This window comes from Thermobia domestica, chromosome 13 (assembly GCF_964235325.1).
Source record: "Thermobia domestica chromosome 13, izTheDome1.hap1.1, whole genome shotgun sequence".
In the NCBI taxonomy this organism is placed as follows: Eukaryota; Metazoa; Arthropoda; class Insecta; order Zygentoma; family Lepismatidae; genus Thermobia; species Thermobia domestica.
In genome coordinates this window covers 216,594,757-216,616,182 of record NC_137466.1, presented here as the reverse complement: position 1 = coordinate 216,616,182, position 21,426 = coordinate 216,594,757, and the positions used below count along the sequence as shown (strand labels likewise).

Sequence of the window (21,426 nt, the reverse complement as noted above, 5' to 3'; positions counted from 1 at the left end):
TTCCCATAGTTAGCTTCGCAATATTATCAGAAGTAAGTTCTTCGCTTCCAGGATTTGCAAAACAGGAACAGAATCAAAGCACTGTAAGTTACTGTTTGTCTGTGAACTATCACTGAATGGAATATTAGGACAAATTCTACCATCGTTCTCCGCATTCTCGTTGTTTCGATCCATTGCACTCAGCTCTGTAGGCTCATAAAATGTAACTTCAGATTCTGTAGAATTTGAAATCTCTGGTAGCCTATGTAAAATCATGACCATTTCTTCATAATAGCGCTCGAACTTAACTACAATTTGCTGATTCATTCGATTTAATTGTACTTGTATTTGGTCCCATTTGGCGTCGTTGTGTTTCTGCAATTGTTTCAGCTTTTCATCAAAATATTGTGCTTGTAGATCCATTTTTTGGTCTAACTTCTGTGCTCGTAGATCCATTTTTGGTCTAACTTCTGTGCTTGCAGATTCATTTTTTGTCTAATTTCTCAATCTGTTGAGGTTGTGATATCTCTCTTAAGACATCTATCAGTTTTCTCAGTCGCTTCACTATCCATAGTACTCATGATTGACGTTGGGCTCAATGGTGTTCGTTTCACTATACTTCTAAACGATGCACTTCTTTTCTCACTTTCCCGAGGTTTCGGCTTCAAATTTTTTAGAACGGTTCTTTTAAATTATTGAGCCATTAAAATCCCAACTCAGTTTAATAAAAATCCATTTATTTATATCTTGTTGTCCTGACAACGACATTCCAAAATCCTATTATTTAAAACATAAAACATATGAATATCTTTTTATATCGATATTATAATTAACATATTTCTTTTTCTTTTTTTTTCTTCCAATTACATAATCAGCCTAGTACATATTTTCAAAATATCTTATGCCCTAATAAAATAAGGATTTACAAGTAGTAAAAATATACAAGTATACAACGTACTGTTGTAAAATGAACCTTAATAAATACAACAGCATCATTCGTAAGATCTACTTAAAAAGAAAGTCATGGTTATTCATCTTAAGCAAATGTTAGCTTTTGTTATTTATCTCTAGCAAATGTTAGCTTTTGTTTCTCTGTAAATTTGTGAGGCTCAGTGGCATCTATTTATTTATCTGTTGAGAAACGCAGAAATCATGTACCAAGTAAACATGGAAGACACTATCATAATGTTTCACATGAGCCATGAGCCTTCGTTAAGCCACTACGTTCCTTTCACTGATTCTACGATGAAACAAGCTGTTACAATTGAATTACTTACTACATGAAGGAAAAATATTAGCAGTAGTGGATTGAGAAATGTTTCTCTCGATTTTGTGAAAGAACTAATTAAAAAAAGAAGGAATAATTATTTTCGTTGAGAAGAAGTTCCGGATATTGTGAATTCCATTAATTTAGTTTTTTTTTTCATTAGATGAAGGCCATTAAACAGGTAGGTTTAATGTTTATTATCACTTTGAGAATATTTTTGAACTACTTAAATGGAAGTATCTTGAAATAAACATGAGCTACCTTGGGTTAGGTCTATCCTTATTTTACGTTAAGTTTAATCCTTGTTGCGAACAGGGGCGCACCCAGGTGGAGGTTCACCGGGTCCGAACCACCCCTTCCCAAATTTCATTGCTCGGCTGACATTTCTACATTATCATATGAGAACTATGGTTGCTCTAGAGAGAAAGTATTAATGTGATTGGAAGATTTGATCTTATACCACATCTGTGCTCTTTCCTTTCTTATAAAAATTTATTTTTCTTACTTTTTGTGAGAGTATAGGTTGCGACAATTTAAAATTATTATCGTTTTATCGGGTGTAGAACAATACCAGTTCAATACTACATAAAAGGAGGAACTACTAGTGATGGACTCCCCCAAAACTTCAGACGCTCCCCAACAGAAATTTCTGACTGCGCACCTGACTGGGAATGTTATTACAGGAAGGTTGTATCAGCTCAAGAGGAGTTGAACTTTAAACTAACAATCAAAATATTTAAATTCTCTCAGTTTATGTAAGGTAGAGCAATTATCGTACACGGGATTTCGGACTTTCCCCTTACCTTTTATTTTAAAAGATCTTCTTAATACAGAAATATATTACAATAAGTCAATAAGTAGTTCGTCTAATAATTTTAGGTAAGAAAGGAACCCAATGACCAGGCTTAGTGGGGCTTTTATATGTGTTCCTCTCTTTGACCGGGCGTCGTGAGAGGGGATAAGTTTTGTGTGATTTAATGTCTCTCTCGGTGACCGGGCCTCGTGAGAGAGAAAGGGAACTCAATCGCCGGGCCCCTTAGAGCTTTAGGATAGGTATCTCTCAATTGACCAAGCGTCGTGAGAGGGTAAGGTGAATCCAATGGCCGCCCAGCTTATGGCTTTACGTAGTTTGATCAACCTGGATAGATTGATGCTTGTTGAGGCGTGCTCCTGTCTTCTATCCTAAAATGTCAGCTACCTTTGGTCATCTCCGTCCTACGGACTGCTGGCAATTGTCGGCGACTCCTCTTCGGTACTGTCGTCTGCGTGCTATTTGTTTACTGTCAACACGTGTAGTACACGCATGGTTATAGCATGATGTGAAGACATTCAGAACCTTACAATATGGATTACACACAATTCCACAATTCGAAAGCAATTTACTTATACTTCAAAGAATAATTTGTCTCAATTCAATATATATATTGAACTCAATCGCCGGGCCCCTTAGGGCTTTAGGATAGGTATCTCTCAATTGACCAAGCGTCGTGAGAGGGTAAGGTGAATCCAATGGCCGCCCAGCTTATGGCTTTACGTGGTTTGATCAACCTGGATAGATTGATGCTTGTTGAGGCGTGCTCCTGTCTTCTATCCTAAAATGTCAGCTACCTTTGGTCATCTCCGTCCTACCGACTGCTGGCAATTGTCGGCGACTCCTCTTCGGTACTGTCGTCTGCGTGCTATTTGTTTACTGTCAACACGTGTAGTACACGCATGGTTATAGCATGATGTGAAGACATTCAGAACCTTACAATATGGATTACACACAATTCCACAATTCGAAAGCAATTTACTTATACTTCAAAGAATAATTTGTCTCAATTCAATATATATATATATATATATATATATATATATATATATATATATATATATATATATATATATATATATATATATATCGGGCAAACTGCAGCATTATGAAGAGTGAACACAACAGTAGTCTTCTTTCTTAACCTTATTAAGTTTACTTTAGAATTAGAATTATTAAAATTGGAATTTAAAGAACAGTATAACAGTTGTTTCTGAGATTTTGATTTAAATATTTAACATAAAATAACCATTTATAATAATAATAATAATAATAATAATAATAATAATAATAATAATAATAATAATAATAACTTTATTTTTACGTGCTGAGAACAGCTAAAATACAGCACTTTGTCTTATTCTACATTATTTTAGCAATGAATATATAGTACTAGTGACAAAATTATGATTACATCTATATCATAAATTATTAATAATAAAAACACTGACAGTGTAGTGTACGTCAATTATTAAAGCAAAGAAGTGTCAAAAATTAAAAGTAAAAAAATAAAAACTATTAAGTTATATTTAAAATTCTAAAATAAAGTCATATTTTAAGATATGCATTCATTATAGCTTTCTAAAATCCTACAGATTAAAATGTTTACGAGAGGTTTTGTTAGGCTGTTCCAAGTCACTGATACATATTCTAGTTTCGACCTTACCAGTAATTTATATAAGAGAGCATATGTATGTATAAGAGAGCTTGACAGAAAGCAGACCATTGATTAAACAGGTAACCGATTATTTTTCTTGCTTCATTACATACACTTTGTGTATAATCACCAAAGGGTAGTGACCTGTCAAATGTTACACCTAAATCCTTTATTGTGTCAACTTTCTGTATTACAGTACCTTGTATTTCGTTTTGACTTACATAGTATTGCAATAATAATAATAATAATAATAATAATAATAATAATAATAATAATAATAATAATAATAATAATAATAATAATAATAAAGTGTTTTAGAATTTTCTGACAAAAAACGTTAAGAGAGCTCTTAGATAAGAGGAGATAGTTGGAATGGAGAAATATAAGAAAATACGAAATGAATGACTAACTGAAAACATGATAAATTATCGAAAAACTTAATATGGAAAGCGCATAATATGGACAAAAGCAAAATATTACTTCTTCCCCAAAAGATTGTCATCAAGATTAGTAGAATCCAAAAAGATTTATTTTACAATAGATAGCATAAATTATGATTGACCCAAGGTCTGTTGGGTTTGTTAAACAGCCACCCATAGAAGTCAAACAACAACAAAAATCACCATTATTAAAAAACACTCATTCTACGCATACTTACTGTGAGATCTCAACAGTGTCATTTAAAAACAATAGCATAGAATTGCTAGGATAATATTTTCTAAAATAAAATGTTTTATTAGATCCAATGCATAGTTTATTACGTCTTATTCCAACATACATAAAATTGTTTCATTTATATTTACAAAAATAACCTAATACTAGGTATTACTTTGTAGCCCTATCATTTAACGCAAAACAATTGAACTTTTTTTCCAAATTACGACAATAAATTATATGCTTTATTTCTCGATTTACCGTTAGCGACTACTCTTTATTTATTTACTATCTTTGATTACGCGCTTCGCTGGGTTAAAATGAAAATGTAAATAGTGAATAACTTCCTATCTCATCTATTTGGTACAGATGAAATATGCTGTTTTCGTTTCAAATGGAATCGATTTAAGCGGCATCGGAAAGATCACTGTTCATGGCAACAACACCTAAAACTATGGATTCTACACTTATATCAGTCATTTTTGATTTTATATATATATATATATATATATATATCCCTCTCTGTCACCTCCATGTTACCGGGCACCTTCATCTAAGCAACCCCGAAAACTATTGATTCGACACTAATATGGATTACTTTTAATCAGTTTCATGTATTTCCCTTTTCCCCTTCCCCAATTTACGAGACTGAATTAGAATGTAAATGGAATCGGAAGCGTCACCGTTCATCTAAATGACCCCGAAAAGCATGTATTCGATACTGATATTGGTCATTTTCGATCATTTATAAATGTTCCTCCCCTCCTTCGTATCATAAGTTGCACTGTCAAAGTGATATGAAAAAACCATCTCAAGTCTGAACCTTATCTATCATAGAAAATGACCTGGACCGGTCGGTGGTTCAAGAGTTACATATATATATATATATATATATATATATATATATATATATATATATATATATATATATATATATATATACAGGGCGCAAAGTCAGTCGAACTCGCCAATTCAAAAATGATGATCGCCAGTATCTCAACCATACAAATTATGACAGGTTCCCTTCCCACGGCCCTTGATTTCGCAAAGGGATTACAGCAGGGCATAAAATTTCAAAACAAGAGAATGGGATTCAGGATAATCAGTTTTGAAGTGAACAGTTCATATACATGTTAAAAAATATCTTACATTAAGACTACACGTTTGTATAACGTTCTCTCTCTGCACTGAAGTACTTGTTATCGATTGCAGTTTTCAAATCATAGTTCTTAAGTAAAGGACCGTTGTTAAAAATTGTCAGCAAATCATCCAATGTGTCAGTCTTCAGTGAATTCCTGCAGGCAGTCTTAACTCTGTTGAGACTACTGAAGCTTCTTACTTTCGACAAATTCTTTCACCTAGAGTTCCGTTTGCTTTAATGATTTGCCTTAAAGAGGTTCTCAATGATCCCTACAGTGAAAGGAAGGACACTATAAATGATTTCTCTCTCAAAAGGCCGTTAATACAGACGTGTTTTCTACATAATCTGTTACAATTGATGAACAATTCTCAAAATATTAAATTTATTTTGGTAGGCGCCTGATTTATTAGGTAAGAAGTAAACCTGAATTGTTTAGTGAACAGATATAGGGCCTGCTCTGAGAAGAAATGTAGGATTTACGAGGAATTTTTTGTTAATATGCTTTCTGATGAGAAAAAGTATAGATTAGGGCGTACTCCGACGGTAGTCCCCAACGTAATATACAACACATCACGAACGTAACAGAGTAATAACGTAGTTACAAAGAAATGACTGCCTGTGTAACACTTCTGCTATGTCTCCCTTACGTAGGTATCAGGTTACTAGCACACATTTTTTTAATTTTTAGCACCCGGAATAGATATCAGGGAAAAACTTGTATACCAATACACATTTTCCTCTCATACCTATTCTGTCTACCAATACAAAACTCGGTACAGTCATTTCTTTTAATCTAGTGTATCTTTCGAAATACATTTGGATTGTGTGCTTTTACCCGGAGCTACTCCAAAGGGGTCTAAATTGATGGGAGGGATTCCTGGAGGAAATTTTCTCCATATTCTTCCAATTTTTCCTGTTCAAGTACGTTATGGGCCCCAAATCATAGCACCTCTAGAAAGCTTGTTTCATGCTGAATTGAATGAACTATAAACCATGACTTTCCAAAGAACACATGTTGATTCAATAGCTATTTGACTGCGAGTCTACGATTTTCTTTATACTAACAGGGTTAATGGGCCCCAGGGAGTTACTCCGTTGTCCATGGCAACTAATGTTTTTGTGCTTGAGCATATCTTTGTTATGTTTATCGAATGAACTAGGTTTACTTTGAATGTAAGAAAGACAGGTCCATGTCCGTTCCTTGTTAGTTAATGAAGTAAATTTAACAAGATTATGAATATATGGATAGGTAAATACATTATTCGATACTTTTTGTTTTAGTAAAAATGAATAAAACAGAAGAGGAGATTGAAAACTTCAAATATTTTGGTTGGCTGGATTTCACTGTGTTTGGAGGGATGCTTGGATTATCAGCTGTCACTGGACTCTATTATGGATTCCTTGCTAAACAGAAACAAAACACTACAAAGGAATACTTAATGGGAGGAAAAACGATGGGGATTCTTCCCATATCCTTATCATTGATATCAAGGTAAGTGTCCTTTTCAAAGGTATAACCATCATAATGCGCATAGTAAGCATTCATTTAAGCACTACATATCATATTATTTATTCACTAATACGCAATATTTTGCATTATATTCTACGTTCTACAATGTTTGGTTTGTAAAAAAAAGGATATGCAAATGAGATACTTAGTCAGTACGTGAATTAATTTGAAGTTAACTTGTTTATTTTCTAGAATTAGGTCATTCAGTGTAAGAGTAGTTCCATAACTAGGTTCTTGGTAATTTAGAGCATATTCATATTCTGATATGTCTTCCCATCTTACAATTAAAGTGTATATTTTTTTATTTGTGTTACACATTTATAAGTAATAATAATATATTATACAGCAGAAACAAACAGATGTGTGTATATATATCACCTTCATTAAGAAGTGAAACACAATTATGAGTTTTGTGATTGCACAAGACTTTTATTGCCTGATACCTCCTCTGAGCGATCTAATCTATTACTGGTGTATGTGCTTGCCTTGCTCTTATTTCATCCCTGATACTCTTATTGATGTTCAAAGTGATTAAGAAATTTAAGCGCTATGACACAACAGTGGAAATTATTACTCTCAAAACTAGGCTAAAATATGCAAAATAGAGTAAAAAATATTGCGCACAATAAGAATAAAATATCTATAATATAAAAATATAATACAATGCCACAATGGGTTGAGTTGAATTTATTCATTAAAAAAGTTTAGTATAATAAACAATAAAGAATGTATTATCTTTATAAAATGAAAATGAGTGGACAAGTCTATTGCTTATTGGCAAATACAGAATATGCAATAATTAAAATAAATGAAGGCAAACGTCGAAAATATTTATTTTTCAACACAATATCATGGCTATGGGGAAACCGTACACACTTTTGATGCAGGAGACCCTTTTTCGATTCCTGGCGGAAGCTTCTGTATTTTGAGTATTAGGTCAACATGTAGTTTCACGTTTCATATTGCCTCGCTGCTGGACGGGGCTCTGAACTTAAATCGAATCAACAGAGCAATCTTTTTGGCATTGTTTATGACGCTCAAGAATAGCTTGAATATTGTTTGCACATACCGAGGGTTAGTCGTTGATTGGTTTCGTGAATTTGAAGATATTTGGGTTTATTTTAAAAATTTATGATTCTCTTGTTCAATATACTCACCTTTTTTGAGCCGTAGCTTCACAGAACTATAGAAAAGTTCTTCGTGAAGAATATTGCCCATTAGAAGCTATAACTTTGCAAAAAGTAAATCCTTTAATGAGTCTAGTAAAAATCCTTTATATAATTTTTATTTCACTTAACAGTTTGAACAGTGATTAGCGGGGCAAACAGAGGACCAAAAAAATTTTGAGGGTAACCTAATTTTGTATACTGAAAAGAATAGTGTTGGTAGATATGTAAAGAGGCAACGGGCTTGCAAGGTTTTGATATAATGACACATACCATATTACTATTGTTACGATACTATATGTCGGAGGTCCCTGGTTCGATTCCAACGACAGACTTTTGGATTTACGTCATCTACTTCGCTGGATTATTTTTATTTTTTTTTCTTTCCTCGGAAAGTTCAATTATGTAGTCTCAAGCTTCCTAGAAGCATATTTGTATACCTTTGTGTTTTATTAAAAGATAAGTGCAATAGCAGATTCCTTTAACCTCATATAAAGTCACTACCCTTGTTTGTTTTCCTACCTTTGTGCAACTTATCAACTTTATACTTGTGTCTGGCTACGTTTCCATTTCTTGGCAGTGTCACTAGTCTGCATTTGAGGACATTGCTCACATTCAACTTATTTGTAAATATTTCGCGCGCCCAGTTAGCTTTTCTCTAGCTGACTCATTGAATTGCCTCAACTAAAAGTTATTGTCTGGTAACTACGTCAACGATTATTAAGTGTGTATTTTGTATTTTCTACTTTTCGCTGAGGTTTAGCTTTGCACTTGGAATTCCTCAGAAAGTACAATTCAGGATTTGGAGGTGAAGTCCCCAGCGTGTGAGGTCTTCGACTCTCAAACGTTTTGACTCATGTGACGTCACGAACACGCTGTTAGGAGAAGGTGAGTTATGGAGTGACCATATTTGGTATTGAGGAAATCAGGAGGTGTGGTTTGAGGCCTCAGTCCGGGAAACAAAACTGGATGGTGAGTGTTTCTCGGGGTACTTCGTGTGGAGTTGTAAGAACAGCAACGAGCCAGCGAGAGGAGGAGAAGAATGGAGCTACTAACTTTGAAGAAGGTACTGTTTATTTCGTCGAAACAATAAGTGACTACGCCAGACTAATTACTCTTTTACTTAATTGTCCTTACCCTATCTGCTGCACTTTTAAAAGCAAATTTGAGTATGAGTTATAATTTCCAAATACCATGAGCTACATTTCCCACATGCTTTAGTTGTAGAATTATCTTTCAGATGAGATTTATTTTTATATTCCAGCGCTAGTTGCTGGTGGTGGAGAAGATACCCCAAAATCTAGTCATCTATCGGTCTCATAATGACCAAAGGTATAGATGAAGTCAAGCTAAACATAACTACTATTTAGTCTTGTTTCATGATGGAGATGCTTTATGTTTGATCTCTGTAGTACCTGTGCAGCTGGGTTAAAAAAAATGGCGTTTTCACTTTTTTGTTCTGACTACATTTATTTGGAGATTATTCTTATATGTTCCGTTACTTTGCTGAGGACAATGTGTTTTTATCTGATTTTTGTGATGATTTAGATGCTACTGAATTTTTTTGAGCCGATTATTACATCATCTCCGGGTCGCATACATTTTACGCGACAATGTTTTGATAAGATTAAAAAGCAATTACAGTTTACGCATTCGCTTTCGAGTATTGACACTGTTTCTTCATTAGATTCTGACAGGTTTGAGTTTACTGTAGACATGGCTGTTGGGGGAAATCAGGATAATATTGGCATTTTGAGTCATATTCTTCGGCCAGAACCATTTTTTGGACGTATGGGCGATGATATTGTTCGCTATATCGATCAATTTGAAGTATTGGCTCAGGTAAATAATTGGACAGACGTAAAGAAAAAATGGATTCTGGGTTCGCTTTTAAAGGGGTCAGCAGCCTATTGGTTTGACACTACGTCAAAACAAGCAGATTTTCCGGAGTTGTCATACGAGCAGTTTAAACAGAAGTTAATAGCTGCTTTCAAGGACGCGCTTTTGCCTCAACTTACAGAACAGGAAATGCGGATGCGAGAACAAAATGAGGGAGAGAGTATTCTGTCATACGTTTACGCCAAGCGTAATTTAATTTTACGTAACGATAAGGACGCGCCAGTAGCTAAGCAAGTGCAGTTAATAATCGATGGATTATCTCCGCAGTATATGAGATTGGCAATAAAAAAACAATATGTTACTGTTGAAGCTTTAGTGCAGGATTTGTTGGACGAGGAGAAGGCACGCGTGTTGTTGGAAAGAAAAGCAATTGAAAAGCTGATTAAGAAAAATCCGTTATTAGCAAATTCTCAGTTAATGCAATGTAATCCACCTGAGAATACTCAAGTTCAATCGGCTTCTGTTCCGCATAGTCAGCTTTCCCAGGCTGTGGTACGGACTTTGCCCTCTCAAGCTACGAATACACAGGAAACTGATCAGGTTAAAGATCAGCTGGCTGCTATACAAAAGCAATTAACGCAATTGCCTTTGCAAGCAGAAAATAAGAGGACAGATGATCAACGTTTGTTTTCGAGACGTAATACTAATAATAACAATAGTAATAACAATTATAGACGTAATTATAATAGACGGGGCAATGGCCAACGGTTACAGCAAAATCATTCCCGGGGTGGTCAGAATAACAATGCAGGGAATAGGACACAGCAGAGGGGTCCTATTATTTGTCATAAATGTGGAAAAGAAAACCATATTGCCACCCACTGTAGAAGTAATTTAAACTGATCAATAGAGTTGATGACGCAGGGCCATCAGCTCTTCAACGTCTTAAAGTCCCTATTCAGATTGATCGTGCGCTTCCTCATGTTAATGTTACTATTAATGGGAAAGAGAGTCCTTTATTATTGGATTCTGGATCACAGGTGTCTTGTATTGATCAGGCCATGGTCCCGCGTTTTGCTAAAGTTCAAGCAACACATAGTTTTTTGAAAGGCGTGACAGGGAATACTTAGTCTGTTAACAAGATAGCTTTGGTTCGATTAAAGCTTGGATCTCAAGTTTTTTGCCATCCTTTCCGGGTTATCCCAGCGTATTCCCACCCACCGCTATTGGGGCAGGAATTTTTATTGGCCCATAAGGCAAATTTAAATTTACATGATTTATGTTTGGAAGTTACGCGGTTTGGTAGGATTCCTAAATTTACTCTGCCCACCGACAGTACAGTTAATTCTGTGTTTAACGAATTTGCAACGCTCGTATCTCCTGTGTATAAGTTTTTTTCGTCTGTTTGGTTGCCCCCACGTTCGCGAACATGTGTTAAAGTGAAGAAATGTTTTGATTTATTGGGAAATAGAGATTATTTGGTACCTAATAAGTTCGTAGTGGGTGCTGTACATGTTTTATTAAGAGATACTGCAGTTGACAGCGTTAATTCACATATTTGGGTTTCGAATTCTACTGAAAAGCAATTTTTGCTATGGAAGAATAAAGTTTTAGGGCATGCTGTTCTGAATAGGGAAGAACATTTTTGTAGTAATGTTACAGAAGATACTGGTCTTCAAAAGACTCAATCTGATAAATTTGATTGTACCAAGGTGGATGTGAACCCTGAACTCTCTGAACATGACAGACAACGATTTTATGATTTAGTTACGGAGTACAGCGATGTGTTTAGTTGGTCCCCGGACGATTTTTCAAAGGCACGGGACTATGTTCACGAATTTCAGTTAAAGGATGAAGACCCAGTACACATCCGCCAGTTTCCCATCCCGTTCCATCTTCGTGATGCTGTTCACGAGCAAGTTGAACAGTTACTTAAACAAAACGTCATTCGTCCTTGTCATAGTAGTTACAATAATCCCATCATATTAGTTAAGAAAAAAATGGATCTTGGAGGTTCGTGGCAGATATGAGATTTACGAATGCTAAGATAAGGCCTATTAATTTTCCTGTACCACCAATTCAGGATATATTAGTGCGTTCTAGTGGTAAAAACCTGATTTGTTCGACAGATCTTTCGCAAGGATTCTTCCATGTGCCTTTGTCTGAAAAAAAAATTAGTAACTGATTTTTCAGTTCCTGGACTTAAGCAATACTGTTTCACTTCCATTCCTATGGGAGGAGTTACTTCTCCAGCGGCGTTAAATGATTTAATGAAACTAACAGAAGGATTAGACAAAAATAAAATATTTTATTATCTCGATGATATTTTGTGGTCAGACGATACGATCGATGGTATTATTAATACAACTCGTGAACTATTTGAACGATTAAGACGTAGAGGTTTGAAAATATCTCCTGAAAAACCAAATTAGGCCATTTTTCATTGGAAATATTGGGTCACCGTGTCTCTAAGCGTGGTATTTCTATTTCTGAACGTATTACTGAATCAATTCAAAATTATAGACGTCCAAGAACACAAAAACAATTGAAAGGTTTTTTAGGGTTGTGTTCATTTGTTAGAAACCATGTTGCCAACTTTTCGTCTATAGCGGAGCCGTTACAGCACATCTTGAAAAAAAATGTTCCATATAAATGGACGAGTGAACAACAACAAGCTTTTGAGAAGCTCAAAGAAGTGATCTTGTCTGCGCCTACTCTTATGAAATTTCATCCAGAAAGAGACGTGTACGTCGTCACGGACGCCTCACAACGCGGTTTAGCTGGGGCAGTCCTGCAACCTGAAAGTGATGAAAAGATGCTCCTTTGGTTCCAATAGCCTACTGTTCTCGTGCTGTAGGGCCACACGAGAGATCATATCACCGATTTCATTTAGAATTAGCAGCTTTGATCTTTACGCTAAGACGCTTTAGATATTTTTTATTAGGACGTCACTTTTATTTGCGTACCGATTGTAGATCACTGTTTTTTTTACGTCAAGCTAAGAATGTGGCTAAATTTTCTCGAATTCTTGCGGAGTTGGAGACCTATAATTACACTATTTCTCATATTTCGGGTGCTTCCAATAGTCTTGTAGACAGTATTAGTCGCCATGTAGATTGCACAAGAGACGAAGCGGATGAACAGAAGAATCTAGAAGATCCCCGGGTCTTTACTATAGAAGAAGATGATAAGTTAAAGGAAGAACAGCGGAAGGATTCCTGTTACAAAGATATCATTTTCTTTTTAGAAGGGAAAATACCGCAAAATTACGATATTGAACGACAGGCACTGCGATATGAGATGAAGGATGGTTTGTTGTACCGAAAACATAGACGTCCAACTGGTACACAGTTGTTGGTAGCTATTCCTGCTTCCTTACGAGAAAAAGTGTTTCAGTCAGCTCATAGTTCTTCTTTGGGTAGTTCACATTCAGGATTTATACACAAACATATAATTTGTTGTTAAATTCAGTATATTTTCCATACATGAAAAAGTTCGTCATCGAGCGATGTAGAAGCTGTCAGGTCTACCAACGTTTCAAAAAGGTACCGGGTTCGCCTCCTGGTGTTTTACAAACTATGCCTAGCGTGCCACCTTTCTTTCGTATTGGTATTGATGTAGCTGGGAGGTATTCTGATGCCAATATTCTGCGGCACAAATATTTAGCAATCGCAATAGACTACAATACTCGTTACGTAGTAACGGCTACGTTGGGTGAACAGACAACCGCTGCTTTGGCAGATTTTTTGTACAATCATGTAATTTTACGCTTTGGTCTGTTCAAAGAAGTGATTTTAGATAGATCTACGGCGTTTACTAGTTCTTTGTTTCAAGAACTATGTAATATTTTAGATATTAGAATGAACTTTGTTAATCCTTACTTTCACCAGACCAATGGTCTTGTTGAGACTTCTGTCCGCCATATTGAAGCACTATTGAAAATGAAAGTGGATCCTAACAATCATGGTAGTTGGGTGGATCACGTGCCAGCCGTCACTTTTGCCCATAATATCACTGTGAACCATTCCACGTCATTTAGCCCATTTAAACTGTTACACGGAGTGGATCCTTATTTAGAACACCAGGCTATCATTAATGGACCGTGTGTACACAGTGTGAATCAAGAGCGTCTAGCCACTCTTGTTGACATTAGGGAACAGGCTCAGGATAAACTTTTTCATCGATTTCGTACTTCAGAGAGATCTTACAATAAACATCATAGATCCGTACAGTTCACGGAAGGACAGCGTGTATGGATTTTTGACCCTTCAAGACGGAGAGGTAATGCCAAACCATTTTCAGGATTATTTTTTGGACCTGCTGTTATTGTACGAAAAGATTATGAAAATGCTTATTTTGTGAAATACAAAACTTGAAAGGGAAGAGAAAAAATTGAGTCGATTGCCATTACTAGACTTAAACCGTATTACCCGGATGTAACCCCAGAACCGATGACAGGCGAGGAAGAAGAAGAAGAAATACGTGACATGCAAGTGATAAATGTTGCCAGAGATTATTCTGATCATAATATAGAGTTTAGCCAGCTAACATTCACCACTGCACTCAGTGATCCCGTGGAAATTCCGCGAGTTGTGGATGTGTTGGAGCTTCCAACTTTAATAGATTCGTCTCAGAAATTCGCATACAAGAAGCCATTATATAGTTATAATGAGGACATTAACAGGAAAGTGAGTGTATATTATGGTAATATTGCGGATCTGAAGTGTGACATCGTGGTTAATGCAGCGAATGAGACCCTTACTCCCTTGTCTGGAGTCGACGGAGCAATTCACAGAGGGGCAGGGAAGGAACTAGCTGAAGTTTGTAAAAAGCTAGGTTCGTTAAAACCTGGTGAAGCTAAGATATCTTCGGCTTTTAATTTACCAGCGGAATATGTGTTATTCACTTGCGCGCCTAGAGATAATAATAAAAGAATTTTGCGACAATGTTACACGAATTGTCTACAACGCGCTTTGGAGAATAATTGTCGGACGATAGCGTTCCCTAATTTGGGAACTGGAAAATTCAATTTTGATAAGTTTCAAGCAATGAAGATTGCTTTATCCACGATTCGAAATGTTCTGGAAGCTAATTTGTAAGATTTCGATCGTATTGTGCTATGTATTTTTGATAAAGAGAACCGGAAATTATATAAAAATAATATGTTTGCTTATTTCCCAGTGCGGATTTTTTTTAAAAAAAGACAGTGGTTAGTAGCGCATATATGAAGGTTAGTAGAGTTCTTACAGCTATTCTTACCTACATGTATTACTAATGAGTTAAAAGAAAAAAATCACTAATGTTTCACATATTACTGTATGACGCACGCACGGCACTGTATCACGCACACACTCTCACTGATCACTAGTCTTCGGTTATATAGATCCTGGACGAGAAGTTTACCGTTCACTTACCTGCAAAGGGAAAAAAGAAATTTAATTTGGATATTTATTATACTTTGATTTGACGTTAGTTTATTTTCTATTCAGATCATAAGCTAAAAAAATACCTATTATGACATTTTTATACTAGCTGGTCTAGTACTTATTTTATTTATTTATTTATTTATTTATTTTGCAATTTTCATTAGGACTATTTTACTCGAGTATAATTGCGTAGATCATGATCTATATATACATATAACACATATTTACCTAATTGTGTATTTTACCCTGGTCTGTGACGTTTGAATTTCACCGAATTAAGACTTTGAAACTGCAGTTTTCCTATTTTTGACATTAGTTATCTCTATTTTGATATTAATTTCCTGATTATGACGAATATTTTTTTCATCCTAATTTAGTCTATATGCGCATTCTATGATATAAGTTTTGCTTAGTTGTGTTATTAATTACAATATATACCTGTTTGACTATCAATTTTAGTGTTATTTTTATTACAATTTTGTCTTTAAGACTGCTACGTTATGGTTTTTAAGTAATTTCAACATTTTATGAGAAGTATAGCAGTTTAATTTAATGGTACTAAGCTGAGTTATTTTGTTTGAATGCATCTATTTGCTTTATTATTTAATGAATGAAGTTACACTATGGTAGTTAAGATGCATATATATGCATAGCATACGTTAACGCACTTGAATTTTATTTGAGTTTTGTTCTGAGTTTAATTTTATTTATTTATTTTGGGTGTTATATGTGTGTTCGTCTGTATTTTTACAGATGATCCTGGTTTTATCCATTGCCTTTGGTACTTCTGCCAATTTTGATGTGTCGATTTCAAGTGGATTTTTTTTAATGAGTATTATACCAATATGCTATTCCCATCATGTTTAACGTAAGTTTCACTTTTCCGCAATCCCTGCCTGCGTCTTCTTTATTTAAATCATTACACTGTGCCGATAATACTTGGTATTCTTTTCAGACATGCTCTTTAGCTCATAGTCTTGACGCATTACATTCACATATAGCGAGTAATTTTTTGAAAATTAATGAACCTTATAGATACCGAGAGCATTTGCGTTCTAAGAGAGGTATTGCTATTTTAGGGAACCTTTTTTCATTTTGCTGTAACGTGGCTACCCAAGGACAGTTATCGTCTTTTCAGAAGAAACCAGATAAATTAGAATCTACAGTTATTGAACTAAGACAGCAGTTACTGAGGAATTCTGTGTATATTCAGAATGCGTCTGTTGAATTAACGAATTTCCAAGCGAAATTAGGTAAGAATTTTCAAAAGATGGAAGTTTTTTCTAAAACATTGTTGGATCAATCGAAATTTTTGGCGAGGATCTTAGAAAATTTATCAAATAAGGACCAATTGGAAGTTTTTGCGATTTTGGGTGAATTATATCAGTTATCGATGCACATTTTGAAAGTATTAGAATTTCAGCGTTATCAAACGTCCATTCAAAGCTGCCGAGCAGGGACGTTAGATCCCGTATTGGTGCCCTATGAAGTATTGCAAGCTCAGCTTCACATTTTACAGGAATCTATAACTAAACAACGTATGATTTTGGCTATTCCTGCTGAAGATATTGATATATATTATACTTTGAAATTACTTTCGTGCACTATTACTGATAATTACATTTTTGTGCATTTTAAAGTGCCACTTAGAGAACAAGATGTGCAATTTAAATTATTTTCAGTTAAGGCCATTACATTTGGTTATCATAACCAAACATGTTCAATTAGTATTTCACCCAGTTATGTTATCTTTCAGGGTCATATTTTAGCCCTAACAATTACTGGATCAGACCTCTTGTCATGTAATTTGCAAGTTTCACCCTTATGTAAAATCCCATCGCATGTTTCTGTGTCCTCCCATTTAGCGCAATGTTTATATAAAGGATATTTTGGTATAACTGTCCATGATATAATTTCATCTTGCTCTTATATTTGTCATGAGAATTCTCAAAGCCAATTGCTGGAATTACAACCACATACTTATGTGTTAACTCATCCGCCTGCTACGGTTCAATTAGTGACTGGTACTAACACTAAACTTATAGACATTACAGATAAAGCTAACTATGGTTCGATTATGATTAAATTGCCTTGTGGTACGACATTAAGAGTTAATAGCCATTTATTTGCGAAAGCCGTCTTTCCTTGTTTTCAAACGGAATTAGTTACGCCTACTGTAGTGCATTTATTTCCGGCTTTCTTGTCTGCCAATAGTTTTGTTCACCTTAATCAGAAATTTAAAACTCATGAAGTTTTCAATTCCTCAAATTTATTAAATCTCAATTGGCACTATTCTGTACCTCATCTAAATCTTTCTAGCTATTCTGTCGCTTCAGTGGTTCCCTATACTCCAATTTATTATAGAGACAATTTTATTCCTATTTTTCTCGTGGTTTGGAATATTATTTTGACATTAGCCATAGGTTACTTATTATATAAACAAGGTTTTTTCTTGTGTACTCTTTGTATGAAAGGCGCTAGAGCAGAATCTATGTCTTTGGATCAAGATGTGTTGTGGATCATTGTTCATATTGTGGAAATTTTATTACTGTTGTTAGCAGTTTTTCTGTTATTTAAAATTTATAAGCGACGCCCCATGTTACGTCGAAATCCTAAAGTTTTTAGAAGTGCTAGCCTGCCTCCACCCCCTCCACCAACTACTAGTGAAAGCAATAGAACTAATGTTCATCCTTCGCCTTCAGTTTCTTATTTACATGACTATATAACATATTATTGATATTTATTGGAACTTACTGTAACTTGGGATTAGGTATTATTATTAGAGAGATATTTATAGGCGTTGATATAATAACTTTGTATTAACATTGTACAGTTGTATTGCGACATATATATTTTAAGAATTCGTAGTGGCATATGATGCATTAGTATTTTGATTATATTATTTGAAGGATATTGAGATTATAGTTACCTTGTGGAAATCCTTGGATGCATTGAAGCCTACGTCCCATTGCTGGATTCAAGTAGTATTTCTGGAAAGAGAAGAAAAATGTAGACGTGGAGTAGTATCATCTTTATTGTATATGCATATTTTTTATAGACTTTGAATTTAATGTGATTAGAAGAAACAAAGATATTTATTAAGAATAATACTACATAATTTGTATGCTACGACAGATCGTATTTTATTTACATTATAGACTGTGATTTTATTAGTGTTTAAACTTCTACCTCTGACTACGAACATACTTTTCACTTCCAATGCTTCGTCTGAACTTATTTTGCCTTTCTGATATGGATTACAATTGAGAAATCTACGCCTCAGCCTTGCTATTGGACATGGAAATTTCTCGCCTAGTGGATTTGACTTATTGTGATCTTCGATCCTGCCGACTGGTTGTTGTTACGTCGCCCCGAGCAGTGGTTTCACCTTGGAAATTTCACCTGGACATCTTCACTTATAGGCCACGTTAGGTTAGGAGTAGTTTGGTGGTGGTCTGTCGTGTCCTATTTTTCTTGTCGGCAAGTGCGAATATGGACCGCGATAAGTCCATTTCTACGGACACCGTGAAGATTAAATCCTTCATGGTTCAATTTTCTTAAGATTAATAGGACCACTCTTTGCCCCCGGTTTTGTTCCGCCAACATTCTGTGCTATTCTATGGGTAGTTACCTAGTTATGCGTAAATTCTTAAGCTTTGTCTTCCATTAGAGTGAGATCTACATTAGAGACTTTACATTGTGGATTATTTATTTCATTCTATATTAAAAAAACTTTAGTGCAAGGGTGATTGGATTTCAATTAATTAATTTTTTTTATTATTACTGCCCTTCGTTTGCTGTATACTATTATTAACTTTCGTTTAAGTAAGGAAAATCAAACATAATAGAAATATTATCATTATTTTTCTTTTTAAGTTTGCTTGTGCATTACACCTTTTATACCGGGTTGGTTTCCGTTTACTTTGGCTTAGTTATTCGTCTATCCATATCAGTTTTTTCCCCTACTTCAAGACTATACATATATTTATATTATAACTTTGTTTTTTTTGTTGTTGTTGTATATTTGTAGGACTTACCTTTAAAATATCTTTATTTTGATTTTTCTCATCACTTTTTAAAAATCTTCTTTTGTTTTTAGTTTTTCGTACTAGATGTATAGCGTCGCCACCTTCGCTTATTTGAGAACTTGTCGTCTGCCTGGATTCGTCGTCCGATACAGCCTATGCCATCTAGTGTTTTTTAATCTTAACTTCGAGGTCGTAACTAAGTATGATTTCGGTTTTTTTTTTGGTTGTTAATTTTGAATATTGAGAAAAATTTGAATGTATACTTACATGTGTTTTTTAAGTTTATTTTAGATGCCGATGATTGTTCTAGATCTTCCATGTATTCAGCTCTTAGACTCAATCATCTTGTTTGCGGGGAGGGCATGTTACGATACTATATGTCGGAGGTCCCTGGTTCGATTCCAACGACAGAATTTTGGATTTACGTCATCTACTTCGCTGGATTATTTTTATTTTTTTTTCTTTTCTCGGAAAGTTCAATTATGTAGTCTCAAGCTTCCTAGAAGCATATTTGTATACCTTTGTGTTTTATTAAAAGATAAGTGCAATAGCAGATTCCTTTAACCTCATATAAAATCACTACCCTTGTTTGTTTTCCTACCTTTGTGCAACTTATCAACTTTCTACTTGTGTCTGGCTACGTTTCCATTTCTTGGCAGTGTCACTAGTCTGCATTTGAGGACATTGCTCACATTCAACTTATTTGTAAATATTTCGAGCGCCCAGTTAGCTTTTCTCTAGCTGACTCATTGAATTGCCTCAACTAAAAGTTATTGTCTGGTAACTACGTCAACGATTATTAAGTTTGTATTTTGTATTTTCTACTTTTCGCTGAGGTTTAGCTTTGCACTTGGAATTCCTCAGAAAGTACAATTCAGGATTTGGAGGTGAAGTCCCCAGCGTGTGAGGTCTTCGACTCTCAAACGTTTTGACTCATGTGACGTCACGAACACGCTGTTAGGAGAAGGTGAGTTATGGAGTGACCATATTTGGTATTGAGGAAATCAGGAGGTGTGGTTTGAGGCCTCAGTCCGGGAAACAAAACTGGATGGTGAGTGTTTCTCGGGGTACTTCGTGTGGAGTTGTAAGAACAGCAACGAGCCAGCGAGAGGAGGAGAAGAATGGAGCTACTAACTTTGAAGAAGGTACTGTTTATTTCGTCGAAACAATAAGTGACTACGCCAGACTAATTACTCTTTTACTTAATTGTCCTTACCCTATCTGCTGCACTTTTAAAAGCAAATTTGAGTATGAGTTATAATTTCCAAATACCATGAGCTACATTTCCCACATGCTTTAGTTGTAGAATTATCTTTCAGATGAGATTTATTTTTATATTCCAGCGCTAGTTGCTGGTGGTGGAGAAGATACCCCAAAATCTAGTCATCTATCGTTCTCATAATGACCAAAGGTATAGATGAAGTCAAGCTAAACATAACTACTATTTAGTCTTGTTTCACTATATTTCTAGGAGATATACGGTGTAAACAATTCTTGTAATGAAGATAGATTCGAATGGATTGAGGGAAATCTAGATGTATGTGGAATATTATGAAGATAATTAACTGAGTCGCGGTTGCTACAGATTAAGCATAAAGTTATAGAATAATTCAGTAGTAGTCGTGTGCACATTTTCCAATAGTTTTAACAAATAGTTTTATGTTATTTTAGTTTTAAAGTAAAGCATGCCTGACAGGAGTTGTGGAACAAGAATACGTAGGCATCAGGGAATAACTGATCCCTTCCCCTCTAGTTGAAAAGCATTTTCTTAAAAGTGAGTTCATCAGTCGCGTCGATTATCTGAAACAACACTACTCTGTAGCTCTTTCCTTAGATGACCGAACATTTTTGTAATACTAAATCACGGTCAACATAAAAAGAAAAAGGCGTCTTGGCCTTGAACTAACATCGTATTCCCATATTGATTACGGAAAGCTTATGTTAATAG

General features: G+C 35.0%; 1 protein-coding gene across 2 annotated transcripts in view; it reads left to right on the top strand.

Annotated features, from left to right (window-relative positions):
• Positions 1 to 1,186: 1,186 nt before the first annotated feature.
• LOC145669023 (sodium-coupled monocarboxylate transporter 1-like) overlaps positions 1,187 to 21,426 on the top strand; it is a 56,034-nt gene continuing 35,794 nt past the window's right edge. For both annotated transcript variants that reach the window (XM_081737363.1, XM_081737362.1), the window contains exons 1-2: positions 1,187 to 1,427; positions 6,791 to 7,001. In XM_081737363.1, the coding sequence (XP_081593489.1) occupies positions 6,796 to 7,001 (206 nt within the window). In that variant the 5' untranslated portion in view covers positions 1,187 to 1,427; positions 6,791 to 6,795. The remainder of the gene's footprint in view (positions 1,428 to 6,790; positions 7,002 to 21,426) is intronic.